This window comes from Branchiostoma floridae, chromosome 2 (assembly GCF_000003815.2).
Source record: "Branchiostoma floridae strain S238N-H82 chromosome 2, Bfl_VNyyK, whole genome shotgun sequence".
NCBI lineage: Eukaryota > Metazoa > Chordata > Leptocardii > Amphioxiformes > Branchiostomatidae > Branchiostoma > Branchiostoma floridae.
In genome coordinates, this window is record NC_049980.1 from 22,451,208 (window position 1) to 22,467,066 (window position 15,859).

Sequence of the window (15,859 nt, forward strand, 5' to 3'; positions counted from 1 at the left end):
GTAGGTAGTACATGTATCTTGTTATCTACGGAAAAAGTACAAACCTCTACCAACTGGCCTTCAAAACGAGAAGCAACAGGCTTGTCTTGAGTGAGAACATCGCAAGATGAACGGTACCACCGCGAGCCTGACCGGAGGAAACTCCACGGTGTACGAGACTTTGTGGCCGTGTTTGCGCTGGTATCTGAATAACAAGGTGGACTACGACCTGGCAGTAGCTGCGTGCTCTCATCTCCCAGCTCCTATCCTGGAGGAGAACAGGAAAGTCGGGATCGCCTCCGCCGTGGTCGGGACTGTCGCCCTCCTCATGAACGGCGCGGTTCTGTCCGGGGTGCTGATAAACCGTCACCTGTCCAAACCCATGTATCTGCTCGTGGCAAACCTGGCCACGGCGGACTGTCTGGCAGGTTTCTTCTCGTTCTTCTTCTGCGCGAGTTTGCAGTCGGGACTGTCGCGACCATTCACAATGTTGGGCTTATTCTGTATCTTCTTCTTAGCGTTGGTCTTATCAGCAGTTGGCGTGGTTTTCCTGTCCGTGGACCGTTATCTGGCCATCCTCCACCCGATATTCTATCAGGCCCGCATGTCTGGGTGGCACTAGAGGAGGGTTCCGGCCTATCCCACAATACATTGCGGTTTCCGGTCTACGCCAGATATATACGTTGGACCGGAAGTTCTAGTTCATTCGAAACTATGTCGGCGCCTCAGACGGATGGGAAAGCGGTGTCTCCCGGCTTTTCGTCCTGTAAGCATAATAATATAAATAATAAAGACAGCTAATGTTCTATGAGGCACATAATGTGTATGAAACATATGGAATTCCAGATAAGGATAGAGACATAGTAACCTTAGCGGGAATGAGGGAAAATCATAAAGAGCGGATTAACTCAGCATTGTACCAGACAATTTCTAGGTACATCGAGCGGACAAACTAGCCTGAGTATCATCCTCCGTAGTAACCGCTGGCTCACGACTTTCGCTTGCTAACCACGGACTTCCAGCCAGCGGTTACTACGGAGGATGATACTCAGGCTACGGACAAACAGGTTCAGTCAATCATTCTCTTGCTGATATCATGCACGAGTAAGCACCCTGGGAATAAAACCACGTGAAACCAGATCACAAGCACCTTGAACCGGAAGCAGAATGAACCGGAAGTATACAGCACCTTGAGTCTACGTCTAGCGCAACACAGTAGACGGAACCAGCCTCACGGAAAACAGGGATATCAAATAATTTGTCAGTTTGTACCGTATCGATAAGTCGCTATTCCTGACAAGGGAATGCTTACAAGCTGATATTGTGTCTGCCAACCTGCGGTGCAGCCGATTTTCTCTGGTAGCTTCAAATTGACAGCGATAATCCCGGGGCTGCCGACAAACAACAGAAGTGCCAGCGCAAGGTCACCAAAAATTCCCCGCACCAAAGCTGCTTGGAGTGGCCAGACGTTGTGTGGCAAAGGTGAGTCTCTACCATCTATCCTTGCACAATTTTGTGTCTCTGGCATCCTTTGTAAACTCAACCTCCTTGGTAAACTATTTTCTCCGTATTTTCTTACAAACAGTTGCCGTATCGGGCGAATGTAAGTTGTTGGGGGGAGGGGGGCAAAGCTTATTTTGTGCGGAGGAGACATGAACCGCAAATACCATGACGTTTTTAACAAAACCAACGTAGAATTTCAATATTAAAAGATATGTTTCAATTTTGATTGGATTAAAAATCTGGGAGGGGCGACAAAATTGTGCTACAAATCTGTTTCAGGGCTCAAAATACCACCTACATATGCATGTTAGTGCAGGTAAAATTGGAGTTTTTTCAGGTATTTCTGGTGTCTACCTGCACCTATATTAAAATTGCACTGGTCCATAAACTAGGTTTTATACATAAATGTCCTGGAGATGTAGGTGGATTTGATTGTTATTAGCTCAGCATTGACTGTGATATAGTAGTAATTGTGGTACAACATGTTGTATCTGTCATAATTTACAGAGAAGACAAATCACTATTATACACATCGTTTTTGTCATCTGCTCCCCACTTGCCTTTCTTCACAACTGCTATTGAAGCTCCAAACCCATTCTGTACAGGGTGTAGTTCAAACTTGGGTGTAGATGGTAATGTAACAGATCCAATTTCTTCTCTCTTCATTGCTTTTGTAACTTTCAGAATCATCTCAACAGGCATGTAACCAATAACTTTCCAGTGGTTTACCAAGGCATCGATTTTAATAGCATTTCTGTCCTAATGGTTGTCCGGTTCAAAGTCCAATCTAACTGGAACAGGCCTCATGTTGACTAACATTTTGTCTTTTACAGCTGCAAGAGTGTCTTGGTATTTCCTTTCTCGTGTCAAGCCGCGCTGTTCAATGGTGGCTGCCTCCAATTCTTCATCATCATCACTGTCTTCACTCTCTACTGGAGATGGATGGGAAGTGGCTGATGCAGGAGTGAGGGAGCCACTAGCTGGGCAGCAATATGGACAGTCTCCATAATCCAGCACCGGCATGTTCTCAGGGGTATGGATGCCAGACTCACTAAGAGTTGGCACAGTCAGTGGGACTTTTGTGATGTGCTCCCATTCCCATATGCATATTGCAGTTGTTACGGCACTGCAGGAGAACTTCCGTGTTTGATATCTTAACTTCTGGACATGCTATATGGCTATCCTTTTCAAATAGTGTATTTGGTATATCTTATAAGTAATTGGTGAAGTGTTGATCCCCTAGTGGCTTCTTTTGGAACTACAGGGGCCAATTTAGTGTTGATAGCTTACATTATATATGTTATATCAGGAAAATGTGACTTGCTCAATATTACTGTCCCATTGAGGTAGCCAGAGAAATATGGATTTCTTTTGTCAGGAATAGCCTTCTTGACACAGTACAAACTGACAATGTTGCAGCACAAAAATTAACATTCCTGTGCAAGTGGGTCAAGTCTGTATGTATATTTTGCATACTGAAACATAGAGGGTTTGTCTTGTAAATATGTTTCTTGTACATTGCAACATACAGTATTACAGGTGTAACATCTTACTTGAGCTTTCCGTACAGTATATAGATTTTGATACAAGTTGAAAGCAACCAATTCATATTGTACTGTTGAACAACCGTTAAACATATACTGTGTTACCGTCAATCACAATATTTACATAAAATCTCAAGAATATCAAGCAACAGAGAAAACTGTACTGAATGATTGCAACCCCTACATAGCATAGTGTGGCATAGCTTTAAATATACTACTGTGTTGTACCAATAAACGAAGAACATGAGATGTAAAAGCCTCTGTAAATACAACATGTCTATCTTAACTAGAACCACTGATACACATACACTTGTCAGTCTCCAACTGTTGTTGGGTATAAGTGTATGGAAACAACCTACATTGAAAAAGTGCACTTGATTGTATTACGGCAATGAATAATTGAAGTCATTCTGTGAAATTGTCTTCATTTTATTATTTATTTGTCAAAAAACAGAACTTGTTACACAACACTGCTTAAAGTCTTCACACCACCCAATGTAGAAAGAAGGTTGAAAACAATGTGCATAGTTTTGCGTATATTATTCAAGAAAACAAGGGGTACTTGTATGTTTGTGTATATATCAAAATATGTACACACGTGTCGAGTTCAAAATATAAGAATTGTTCAGTAGACGTGAATGTGCGCCTGTATCTTCATTCACTGGTGGCACACCCACTGCAAATTTGTGGAATCTCTGCTCTATCCATATATTCCATAATTAAAATCTGCATACATAAACATTGGTATATCCATACATTAGTCACTATATAGATACTATGGGATCTCTGAGTTAGAACTAGTGGCATCTGTACAGCTGTCTTCTGGCTGTGTGGACGTGGACATCTCAACAAGGGGATATCATTTACGTGTTGTTCTCCTATATGGGCCCGGGTTGAAAAGAGCACAAAAATACGGAAGACCGTGTTGTCTATGGCTAAGCTGTCACAAAACCGGCCAGACATAACCTAAAATGTGCAACATGTAACTGAAAATCACAAAAAAAATAGTAATCTATTAAAGCTACGTGCCAGGGAGACATCAACGCCGACAGTGAACAACCGTGTAGATATCGTTTACACAACGCAGCCATAGCCCCCCTCCCCCAAATCTCAAATTTCTCAGCAAAATGTGGGGACCTTAGATTATCACGGCACCCAACGCAAGCTAAGACATCATATTACATGTTGAACATACTGAAAACCTAAGGTCCCCACGATTTTTAGTAACCGAGGCGAAGATTCCGTCCGGGAGCGTCATGAAATGAGCAAATATCTTGATGTTTAAGTAACGCTGTTCGAAGATAAAATGCCCAATTCTAACGTATAAAATACATGTTGCCTCCAAAGGAATACATAAATAGAATATGTATTGCCTCTACGAAGACACTAAAAAACAATAGGTCCCTAAAACTGCACAGCCACGGAGCAGAAAGCCCTAAAAGTGGGCAAGACTGGAAATCACCTTCAGCCACACATGACACACAACCGGAAGTCAGGGGTCAAAGGTTAAATTGCATTCTGGGTAACCCCGGATGCCTCCTCTGGGGTGGCACGTTGCTGTGAGCTTGGCGATCGCGTGGCCGGCCTGTGTGACTGTGTGCTTGTCTCCTGTCATGGGCTGGAACTGCATCGATTCGGGCACAGAGTCCTGCATTGCGTACTTGCCCGTAAGTTACGTCATCTTGATCGCCATTATCTTCGCCATGGCCGTGGTGATAGTGATCTTCGCCAATGTCAGAATCTTCATAGTACTAAAGCGACTTTTCTCCAATGCCAAAACCCCCGAGAACCCCGAAGAAAACCTGCCCATGGCAAGGCGCAGAGAACTGGAAGAACAATACAGGCAACTCCAAAAGAGTTTGAAGATGCAGGTGACAGTCGCCATCGTTGCAGCAATGTTCGTCATCGTCTGGCTACCGATCTGTATCGGGAGTGTGCAACAAGTTTTGTGCATTGCTAGAGAAGACTGTGAGATAGAGGCGAGGCCATACTGGGGGATGTTCATCGCACTCTGCAGTTCGGTGATAAACCCAGTGATCTACGCATTCAGGATCAAGAAGATTCGGGAGGCCGTGCATCACAGGGCGCGACGACTTGCCAGCGCGGTTCGTGAAAAGTTGGGATGGTCATCGAATCAAATGGTTATCATTCAGGTCGTTGGAGATTCGCGGACAATGGAACCGAGTTCAAATTCGGACAATCCGACTGACCAGCCGACTAAATGGGCAGTCAGTCGAAGAGCGGCAGAGAATCCCACAAACGCACAGAGCTCGCGTCGTCTAGATGACTCTACGTAGCTTCTCAGTGTCAGTAAAGATGCCCTGTGCTCTTGGGTCCTTCTGCAGTGGAAATGAGTGAGTGAGGAAGGTAAAGTGATCTTTAAGAAGTATTTTTGTGTGCAAAGACTGCTGTGAAACTAACGTATGTGTACATGTGGGGCCATTGTGTTGACTTCTTTGTTGATCAAAATATTGTTTATACAAAATGTAAAAATGAAGTTTTATTAATTCCTGTAGGAGAGATGTAGTCATTGACGGCTATGCAGTTTTGTTGTGCTGCATTGTTACAAATTTGATGAGTGAAAAATGTAGTTTGAGGTTTTCTTCATTGTAGTTATGCAGTTTTGTTTTGTTATTATAACTTCGAACGTAGATTGCATGGAGTTATATGTATAAACTTTAAGTAATTCTCATTGTCATGTATATATGTAATTTGATATAAAAGTACAGTAACTATGTACCCAGTGTGAATTGGAAAAATAAGTGGCACATAGCTCTGTGATGTTTGAATAGCTGTGGTCAGGTCTTTTTATTGTAGATACTTGAATACTGTGTTGAAATTGAATAAAAAGTTTGCTTGTAGCCCCTGAGACTTCGTGCACCTGAGGTATGATTCACAAAGACAAAGTAATTAGTTACATGACATGCTACTTGCAGAAAACGGTCACAAATATACATGGGGTTACATTTACCATAGTGGACTATGATGTGGTTTGAGGGATGTGTTGGGTTGGGTTTGACGATGGGAGAGTTGGGGTTGTCTCAGCAATGGGGCAACTTAGTAACTAAAAAAGTGGCCTTGTTTTGATGTTGATATATTTTATTGAGATGGCAAATACCATAAATCAGTATTGACTTGGGAGTGTAAAAATGGCTCATCTTAGCATATACTGTCTCCATTTCCTTATACATATATAGTCTTTTATCCTATAATTCTTGTGAGCATTTTATAGGCAACTTTCCAGAGTCATGCCTTACTTCTTAAACTGAGCCAGAATATCTCATATAATATTCCAAGCATAGTGGCAATAGCAGCAAACTGCTTCACACTGCATAGGTTTCAAAAGGTACAGATCAACTGATTCTTAGCAAGGCCACACAGTCTGGATTTTATGGATGACACACTGTGTCTCTAAATCTGGTGGGGAATCCCACCGTTTGATTTACACAATGCATGGTTTGCAAATGAACTATGTATAAAAGTATTTTGCTTTGAAATAAACATGTAACTGTTTTATGACAGTTCTTATAAATTGCTTCCTAACAATTATGTCTTAAAGCTTTTAGAAATCACCTATGATAGATAATGATTCAATTAACACTCCTTGCAAAAGAAGCTTTTCAATTGTGCAGCTAGTCTACTAAAACCTTTTCAATTGTGCAGCTAGTCTACTCCAACCTGAATTCTACAACACTTGAGGACTGCCTTTGTCTATGAGTAGTGGCTATTTTCAAATCTTGACTTCTAACATTGACCTCATTCTGGTTTGTGACACTTTCTAAGTCTGAGACCTGGTGAGGAGTAAAGACATGGCCTACATTTCTCTACAAAGGTGCTGAGCATCAAAACTATACTGTCAATCTTGAAAACCTGACACACATAACAAGTCCCGTGCATGTCAACTGAGGGACTAGCTGACGTTACAAACCAGGACAATGTCAACTTCCTTTGATGTTTCATTGTTTGAGTTAAACAGTGACTTAACTTGCAACTTCTAGACACAACTTTACTCGCTCTTTTAACAGGCACTTTGTCAAAGGCAATTGCTGCTTATGCTGTTGCTCATTAGGTTGTTTGGAGTTCAAGTATTTGGAGCCAGAGTTCATTGTAATACATACAACTTGAAATATATCAGTACAAAAATTATCCATCTTCTGCCCGTCCGGCCGTCACTATTCTTAATCAATGTCATTGTGATTGCCAGTTCTTCAAAACACGTCCGTCCATTTCCGGTATCTTGTTTGTCTTCTAATTACTTGCCTTGTCCTGGGTCAACGTGTCGCTGGTGTTCTTCCAGACTTCTGTTTGTCAGTTTCATCAATCCACACAGTTCAGACTTCAAAATCCTTCCCAAGGTTCAAACAAACAAGTCCTTGCAAGGAGCTCCCTTAGTGCATAGTGAGGCAGGGTCAGGAGCACAGCAGTCAAACAACACATCAAAATTAAACTCTTACACCGTACCAAAAGGGCACATAGGGTGTTTTATCTTGCTAGCAGAAAAATAGCACAACCTTACATACTGTTTGCAGTCCTACAACACATTTAAATATAAAACACAGTTACAGTATGTGCTATTTGTGTGCTATCTTCAATATAGTTACTTTGGACATTTTCATGTTTTAGTGTTTATTCTGGCCCTGCTTGTACCAGAGGGTTTTGATAAAACAAATGAGCAAACAAATGACACTAAATGCTTCTCTGAAGAAATGCCACTGAAGACCATCAATGGTGCGTCTGTATAGTACATGGGTTTGTGCTATCTTCCTCCTGTGGCTGGTGCTCGGTCCATGTTTTTTACCCAGAAAAACATCTAGAAGCCACCAGCATCCCCTCCCCCGGCATCCCCTGCATCTGCTCCTGCATCCCCCCCGCCGAACCCCGCCACACTGGTGTAGCCCTGGCCCGGCTTCTGCGCCATCAGTTCTGCCGTCTCCGTACCCATGCTGGTGGAGGGGGTCATGTTCCCACGCGTCTCCACCTCGTGCTTCCCCAGGATCATGCAGCACCCACAGCAGAAGAAGAAAGACAGGGCCACGCAGACGCCGCTGATGACCGTGCTGAGGTTCTGTTCTGCCATCTCCTCTACGTCCTGGTACGTACCGATCAGGACGGTCTTGTAGTCGAACACCAAGGTGGCCAGTCCCATCTGGTAGTCATCAATGGAGAACAGGCCGCGTCGCTTCTCATAGATGCTTTCCCGACGGAATGGGGTCACTTTGAGTCCGACTTCTTTGCTGACTGAAGTATAGATCTGGTCACACAGGTCCGCGAATGATGTGAAAAAAAAGAGAAAAAAGAAGGGAGAGTCAGAGGGGGGGAAGGCAAGGTGTAGCTTAACGAGCATTAGCCTCACAGACACAGATGCTAACATGGGGCCCGATGGCTTGCCACCGCCACAAAAAATGCCAAACTGGGAGGGTAGACAGCTATGACGAGGTTTCAGAGCTTAATGCAGGTTGCAATAAGGTCAATCAATTTACAGTTGATGTTACTGTCACCACATGTCCTGTCATTTGACAAAACAAGCCACGAAAGGACATATATGTACATTGGATTCCGTATGTAAAACGCGACAACCGCAACAACCATGGTGGTGAGATGAGGAATACAAGGTCAAGCCTGAATAAAAAAAAATGTAACAATGCATACAGTTTGGTACTGTTTTAGATTCATGTAGTATATGTACATCAATTCAATATGTAATATATCCTAAGATTTATCTAATAGTTGTAGCATTGTTATAAGAAAAACCCTTATGAGGTTGATAACAATGCTGTCAGTCTTCTTTTCATTACCTTTTGTGTGAAATACTTATGAAATACAAAGGAACATGTGGCAAGATCTTTGGCGAATCAAAAATATAGTACGGACTGTTTGAGCAGTTTTGTGATGATAGGTATTAGGTTGCTAGTAAAGGCTATCAATGAGAATGAAACAATGTTGCAAGCATGATGGCATTACACAAAAATACACGGCAAGACTTATATTTAATTTTTCTCCCACATTTGCACATGAATAAACACACAACATACAAATTCAAATGTAGAATTACAGTGAACAAATATGACACTTTTCCAGACAGCTATGACACTAGTACATGTAGTGAACGAAAGGCCATTTTACATTATTTTACACAACCTTATCCAGCTGGCCTTTTTCAAATCTAGGCTAATAACAAGGCAATAGAAGCCTCCTACACAAATCTATATTCTAACATTAGTTCTGTAATGTACAGTTAGTAGTGATTCCTTAAAAAGGTTTGGAGAGAAACTGAAAATAGAGGTAACATGGGAGCCTTACATCAATGGATAAATAAAATAAATAAATAAATAAATATAATTTGTTGTATAGATTGTCCCAGATTTGATCTGGTAGGCAGTATTTTACCTGGCAAATTTCTCTATGTACAAAATAAAATATGAACACAAGAGGTTTGGGTGTTTGAGCACCAGCATTTGGCTATTATATCCCCTTTCCACTGAGGAGGTCACCACTGAGTGACCAAACTTTCATTATAATCAGCAGCTACATTTCATTAATAAAGAGGCACATTTTGTAAGTTTTATGTATTTGTTGTCTTTCGAATCATATTTTTCACAATCAGAATTCAACTTCGATCGCCCCTGTGGAAAAGTAGTAGTGGAAAAGAGAATTTGAAAATTTCTCTTTCATTTGAACTGGCAGAAACATAGTATAGTCTCACTATAGCACTAACCTTCCATATAACAGTAAACTTCCAATTAGTTTTTTAACATGTCTCTGTGAAGTGTATCTGTCTATCACAGTAGATTTGTGTTTTAAAGAGTTAAGTCATACGCAAGCAAAGCCTGTTTGTTTCATCTACTGTCCCTGTATTTTTCCTTTGAGAAGTTTGCTTATCAAAACATACCACTGGATGTAGTGTAACAATGGGCTTCACGCGCAATCACCACAAAGGCCTGGGTTTGATTCCCAGTGAAAAACTAGAAGAGGTAAGTAGAAACAGTACACTGGCTCCCGGGATTTGAACCCGTGCCTGCCAGTTCACAAACCAACGATGCTAACCGCTGAGCCAAAAGGTCCAGACCAGTTGTCCTGGGCAGTTGGTGGCACTTGAACTCCACTGTTACACTAGTCTAGCACATCTACTTTCAGGAGAGATCCATAGGGGACTCTTACAATAGCCTAGAAGCCTCCAGCATCCCCGCCGCCACCATCCCCAGCATCTCCCCCTCCTCCATCCCCTCCCCCTGCATCGCCCGCTCCCCCCGCGTCGCCAGAGAACCCCGCCACGCCAGCGTCCTGCCTCTCCAGGGGATGGTCCGTATTTCGGGTCCTGTCGCTGCCCGTACTGCTGTTATCCCATTCGGGGCGAGGCTGGGGTTTTAGGCGCATGTCCCTCTCGTGTTTCCCCAGAATGAAGCAGCAGCCACAACAGAAGAAGAAGGACAGCCCCACACAGATCCCTCCCACCACCGTGCTGAGGTCCTGCTTGGCCGTCTCTTCCACGTCTCTGTAAGTCCCTATGAAAACCTTCTTGTACTCGTGTGTCAGGGAGGCAATCCCGTCCTGGAAATCCTCCAGAGAGAAGAAGGCCCGGTGCTTCTCGTAGATGGTGATGACGCGGAACGGCGTGAGTTTGAGTCTTACTTGTTTCCCCCGGGACGTATAGACCTGGTCAGGCAGGTCCGTGACGGGAGGAGGGACAGACGTGAAAAGAAAAGAAAAAAAAAGACTAATTACAGCACAAAATGTACAGGGCAAAAACAGCAGCTTTCCTGGCAACTTGCATGACAGAAAATAACTACTGCAGAAAAACAAGATTATTGCTAAAAATGTCAATGTCACAAAGAGCAAGACACATCCACCTGAACAGATAGAAACATCCAAAATGTTTATGTATTCTTTATGTAAGTATTGTGGTAAAACTGTGTCCCAGAACAGTTGTCAACAAGCCTCTCAAAAGTTGCTAACAGAAAACGAAAACATTAATAGACAAACAAGCACCAAGCTATTTATGCAATAGCATAATGGTATCTTATTACCGGTACATAGAGTGTGTACAAATGGCACAGTGACATTTGAAATATTTCAACTACCGGTATTTGTGAGTGATACTGTGACAGTGCTACATCAAAAGATCTAGAAGAATCTACTGCTACTATTGTCAAGAGTATAAAAATATAAAAAGATATCAAAACAGATGGCAAGTCTACGATTTTTTCTCAGACCAGAAAGAAATGTTGTGTTTTCTGAAAAATGTAGGGTTGGTAGGTAGTGATCATCTTTAAAAAAAATTTTCAAACCAAAACTCTAGTGATACAATACAGTTTAACAAAGTAAAGCTAAAATGCACTTATATTTTCAACGTCAAACTACACACAAATCTGTGGATAATTTTTTTTAGGTACTTCATTATTTAGGAGTCTTTTTTACTTGAATAGTTAGCAGGTTGAAGAAAAATAATAACTGGAAACTAGGTGACTCAGTGAACAGTTGTTCATATCCCCCCCCCCCCCAAAAAAGACTGAGATTGGCAGGTTTTTCTAGGGTAGGTTGGGAAACAGGAAACACAACATTTTTTTATACCTAGGGCTCATTCAAAGAGAATGTTGTTGGCTCCCTACATCATAGTACTAGTATACAATATGTCAAAAGAGCACTGTTGACATATTCATTTTGTTAGAAGATCTGTGAGCTTCCATAAGATCTCAAGCTGCAATATTTGAAACAACCTAACCAAATCACAATCCATGAGCAAAAAATCCAACCAAAAACATACAGACAAGTTAAAGCAACTCAACATTTCTAAACTACCAGTGAATGCCATAATGTAGCAGCAATGAAGGTAAAGGTAAATTTGTAAAGGAATGAAAAACAGAGCCTTACAGAGCTCTGAATGATTACCTGTATCCATGTCCACAATGGAGTGTCAGAAGTTGTCAGCGGCTACAAAGCTTCAAGGAAATGCTTTATCAAAGTCTCCATTAATGTTTATCAAGTTTTGCCATTATTATGCGGAGTGCCACCTTGCTTCTCATTTGTGTTGGTATGACAAATACAGAAAAGTTTTGAATTTGTTCCAACAACAGGAAAAGGCTTAACAATATTTTTTCTTGGGGCCAATAACAACAGTAAAAAAAGTCTTTTGGTATTGGAACAAAGCAAAAACTTTTCACACCGCTGTGTGTAATAAAGTGTGTTATGTATGTATACGTTTATAAGGATTATGTATGTAAGTATGTATCTGGTGTAGCAGAGGTGTGGGTATTATGATACATTTAAAATCATCTCATTTTGCTTGCTCATACACATGTACATATAAACACATTAGTAATGTGGTACCTTCTGCCTATACAAGTCCTATACAAGTAAAAGAATGGAAAACCAAATGATGCTATTTCTTGTTGTGGTGCATAATTCAAGTACATATATAAGCATTAAAAGCAAAGTGCGCAATCATGAAGTGTCAAAGATACACAACACCCTATTCAGTTAATCTCAATTAGCAAGATGTCCATTTTATGAGTTTTAAATTGTGTCCCAAACAATTCTAAAGGCGAGTAAAGAAGAGCTTTTCAAAAAGCTTTAAACAAATGTTACTCAATGTCGTTTTGAAATTGACATTGAGCAACATTAATAGGCTAACATAGCAAGCAATCCTACACTCATTTTAGCAGACAAGCCACTTCTACCGAGCCCAAATACCCATCACCATTTTGCAGTTTCAGTCTCCTGTACATAGCACCACCTTCATGCAGACAGTTCATTTAAAAGCTTCTCCTTCTAATATTGAATGGACCAGGAAGGACAGTGTGAGATCATGGATTCTACGATCCCCGCGCCACCAAAGGAGGGGAAACATGAATCTAAGCGTGGACTGACTCCCCTGGCCTATTTCCCAATTCTTTTGTTGAATTCTATGATCTCCGCACCCCCATAGGAGGGCCTGGTGGAGTTTAGAAAAATGTCACTGTTGATGGGAAAAGTTCCAAAAGTTGCATATATTGCTAAACACTGTCAATTTTCATCCTCACACACAAGAAAACATCTCAGTAACCTGCACAGACTTAATCATATGGATGACATTCCACACATTAGCATTTTAAGATTCATGCATCATGGTTTTATGTTGGTCTTGGTTTTCCTTCTTTCTTTCAAGTTTTATCACTATCCAATCAGTTCTGAGGTGTTCAGAAAATATCATCCAAAGAACCTATTCTGTGCAATGATCCTTCCTGGCCCATCCCTGTTGCTATGGTAACAAGAGAATTAAAGGCTCACCCGTCTTTCTTTCTGAGAAATCAAGATGACCACGCCCTCATCACATGACCCATAGTCCCACGTCGTAGTCCGCAGGTAGTTGGCAAAATTCTGTGCTCTGTACGATACATTGTGTCTGAAAGAACAAAACACACATTATCACTCAGGTAATAAAAAAGATCCAATACTTAATCATTGAACAAATGTATCATATGATACAAATGTACTAAAACTTAAAAAGAAAATCCAACTATTACCATATTTGTTCATACTGGTATATCAACTATTGAAATAAATGCTATTGAATCAGGACTTTCTTTAATCAATCATTTCTATATATTTGATGATGACTTCAATGTATGATCATGACTTTCTTGGATGTGTTATGGACTTCCGTGGATTTGATAATTTTCCAGTACAGTATTTGATGCTGATTTTGATGGACTTCATGCTGATTTCCATGTATTTGATGATGGTTTTCATGTATTTGATGACTGTTTCCATGTATTTAATCATGACTTCCATGTACTTGGTGATGATTCCCACTCCATGTATTTGTTGTTGACTTCTATGTACTACTAGTATCCAATGATGTGTTGAATGCATCTAAGGCTGACTTGTATGTATTTGATGATGGTTTACCCATTTACATGTACTCAATGGTGACTGCCATGTATCTGATGATGACTTCTTACTCACGATTTATCAGTGACAGCCATGCTCCTCATGAGAGCCACAGCGATGTTGTAGCCGTCTGCCACTCCGTCACACACGTCACAGGGACAGGGCGTCTCCCATCTCACACTCTCCAGATATTCATCAAGCTCATCAGCTGGGGGGGAAACAGCTTTCATATCTTATTCTGTATATATTGAAAATGATAGGCACTGCATATTACATAGGTAAGCCAGACAGCCATAGTTGGTAGTGGCCGTCTACAGAAAACTGACAATGGTACCAACATGTCCACATTGACACCATGCAAAGTAAAACCAGTCAATATTGCCATGGGGAAGGTGACAAGGGGTCAGAAAAATGGTACAAACTCTTTTGTGGTGAACTAAGAAACAAGTGGTAAACAAAGAAACAAGGACATGAATGCACTAAAAATGATATTATTTCATGCACATTTTTCTATGATGTTACTCAAGATATATATTACTGTTACTGCATATTCAGAATGCAAAATCCATACTTTTTTAACACAAAAATGCATGTTTTATCCCACCACACAGCAAACTTAATATCAGTCAATTCTTAATGTAGTTCAGAAAACAGTTAACTAAATATTGAAATATAGCAACACAGATTATCTCCTTTATTTAGAATCATAGAATGTACAAGTGATTAGGTCATTAGAAATGAAGATAGAAACATCCTAAAATCACAGAGAAGTAAGATGTACAACTACATTTACACCAAAATAAGAGAGATAGGGGGATCTAAAATGTAAATCATGAGAGTAGAGAGTCCCAGAACAATTGATCAACAACATCATACAGTCCAATGGTCGTAAATTTTATATTGTTATCATAACCTAAGTTGACATTTTCATATATGTCAATACCTAATAGCTATGTACAATTTTTTTGGGTATAAACTTTCTTTCATCGTGCATGATAAAAAAACTATTTGTGAGTCGTGACTGATAGGCATCATAGTCAATGTTCAGATCATTGGCGCCATCAATCAGATCAGTAGCCAAAAAGTAGGCATGACAAATGAGCATTGCAAACATTGTAACCTAGCCTGTAAAGACAATGTCTGTGACGACACATTAACCACAATGTCTCCATGAAACTAACCAACCTTGCCATCTGGTGAGGATACCGTCCGGGTCACAGATCCAGGAGGAGTTTCTGTAGGTGTTGGGCCTGCCGCAGAGGGCGGGCTGTGTCTGCGGGTTGGGGTAGGCCTCCGGGGTCCACCCCGCGCCCTTCTGGGCACGGCTCACGGACAGGCAAACCATCAGCATCAGCAATATACAGATCGTCCGTGACAAGCCCGATGCTCGGTCCGCCATGACATGATGGCAAGGCATGTAAGAACCAGCACTTTCCAGCATCAATGACGAAAGTCTGCAACATCAGGAGCTCTTGCAGAATCCCGGCGACAGCCCGATCGAAAAGTTGGGTCGCTCTGATCGTCCATCAGCGGTAGCTCTACGGGGGTTTGCGTGTCTTCGTTCCGTACAAACGTAGCCAGACATGACAGACGGGAATCACTGATCCCCGTAAATAGCGCCTTGTCATGCGATATCGCAGTGCGACATCGTGATCACGGACAGGGCCCTGCGGCTGCCCGCCCCCGGCACTGAGATCATGAAACAGCTCACAAACTTTCGACGCCGCCTTTCTCGAGCCGTTGCCGTGCGAATATCCTTAAGTAACGTCTCCGTGTTACTCACAGTGAGCGCAGTTGAAGTGACGATGCGGTATTATGGAGCAATCTCAAAATTCCAAAGGCCAAAACACCGAAATGCTGCGCATCACGATCTATTCCAAGAAATATTGACCTCCGACCTGGAAGCTACCAACAGTGCAAAACTGGAGGAGGTTTCATCTACCTAATTTCTTTATGAGGCACATTTT

General features: G+C 41.5%; 2 protein-coding genes and 1 long non-coding RNA gene across 5 annotated transcripts; 2 read left to right on the forward strand and 1 right to left on the reverse strand.

Moving 5' to 3' along the window:
* Positions 1-1,043: 1,043 nt before the first annotated feature.
* Positions 1,044-2,909, forward strand: LOC118409962. Its single transcript, XR_004830506.1, has 2 exons — positions 1,044-1,461; positions 2,316-2,909. It is a non-coding gene; the product is annotated as an uncharacterized LOC118409962 (long non-coding RNA).
* Positions 2,910-4,558: 1,649 nt separating this feature from the next.
* LOC118409078 (adenosine receptor A2a-like) lies at positions 4,559-5,323 on the forward strand. Its single transcript, XM_035809943.1, has one exon. It carries the CDS (start codon positions 4,559-4,561, stop codon positions 5,321-5,323), a length of 765 nt encoding a protein of 254 aa, XP_035665836.1.
* Positions 5,324-6,103: 780 nt separating this feature from the next.
* On the reverse strand, positions 6,104-15,779 carry LOC118409943. Of its 3 annotated transcripts, none has more exons than XM_035811356.1 (5): positions 15,078-15,776; positions 13,968-14,100; positions 13,290-13,404; positions 6,674-8,277; positions 6,104-6,642 (listed from the first exon to the last, which is right to left on the reverse strand). In XM_035811356.1, exons 1-4 carry the CDS (start codon positions 15,331-15,333, stop codon positions 7,837-7,839), a joined length of 945 nt encoding a protein of 314 aa, XP_035667249.1. In that variant the 5' UTR covers positions 15,334-15,776; the 3' UTR covers positions 6,104-6,642; positions 6,674-7,836. The 3 variants fall into 3 exon arrangements, with proteins under 3 accessions (XP_035667249.1, XP_035667248.1, XP_035667247.1); XM_035811355.1 differs by lacking the exon at positions 6,104-6,642 and adding an exon at positions 10,185-10,679 and having other exon boundaries at positions 8,139-8,277; positions 15,078-15,779; XM_035811354.1 differs by lacking the exons at positions 6,104-6,642; positions 6,674-8,277 and adding an exon at positions 8,995-10,679 and having other exon boundaries at positions 15,078-15,779.
* Positions 15,780-15,859: the final 80 nt, after the last annotated feature.

Excerpts from the sequence above, each read along its gene's own strand:
- LOC118409078 (XM_035809943.1), top strand. The coding sequence starts at position 4,559 with ATGCCTCCTCTGGGGTGGCACGTTGCTGTGAGCTTGGCGATCGCGTGG.
- LOC118409943 (XM_035811355.1), bottom strand. The coding sequence starts at position 15,333 with ATGCTGGAAAGTGCTGGTTCTTACATGCCTTGCCATCATGTCATGGCG. Across the intron at positions 13,405-13,967 it reads ATGGCTGTCACTGATAAATC|ACACAATGTATCGTACAGAG; the intron begins GTGAGTAAGAAG and ends TTGTTCTTTCAG. Across the intron at positions 10,680-13,289 it reads TTTCTCAGAAAGAAAGACGG|GTCTATACGTCCCGGGGGAA; the intron begins GTGAGCCTTTAA and ends CTGCCTGACCAG.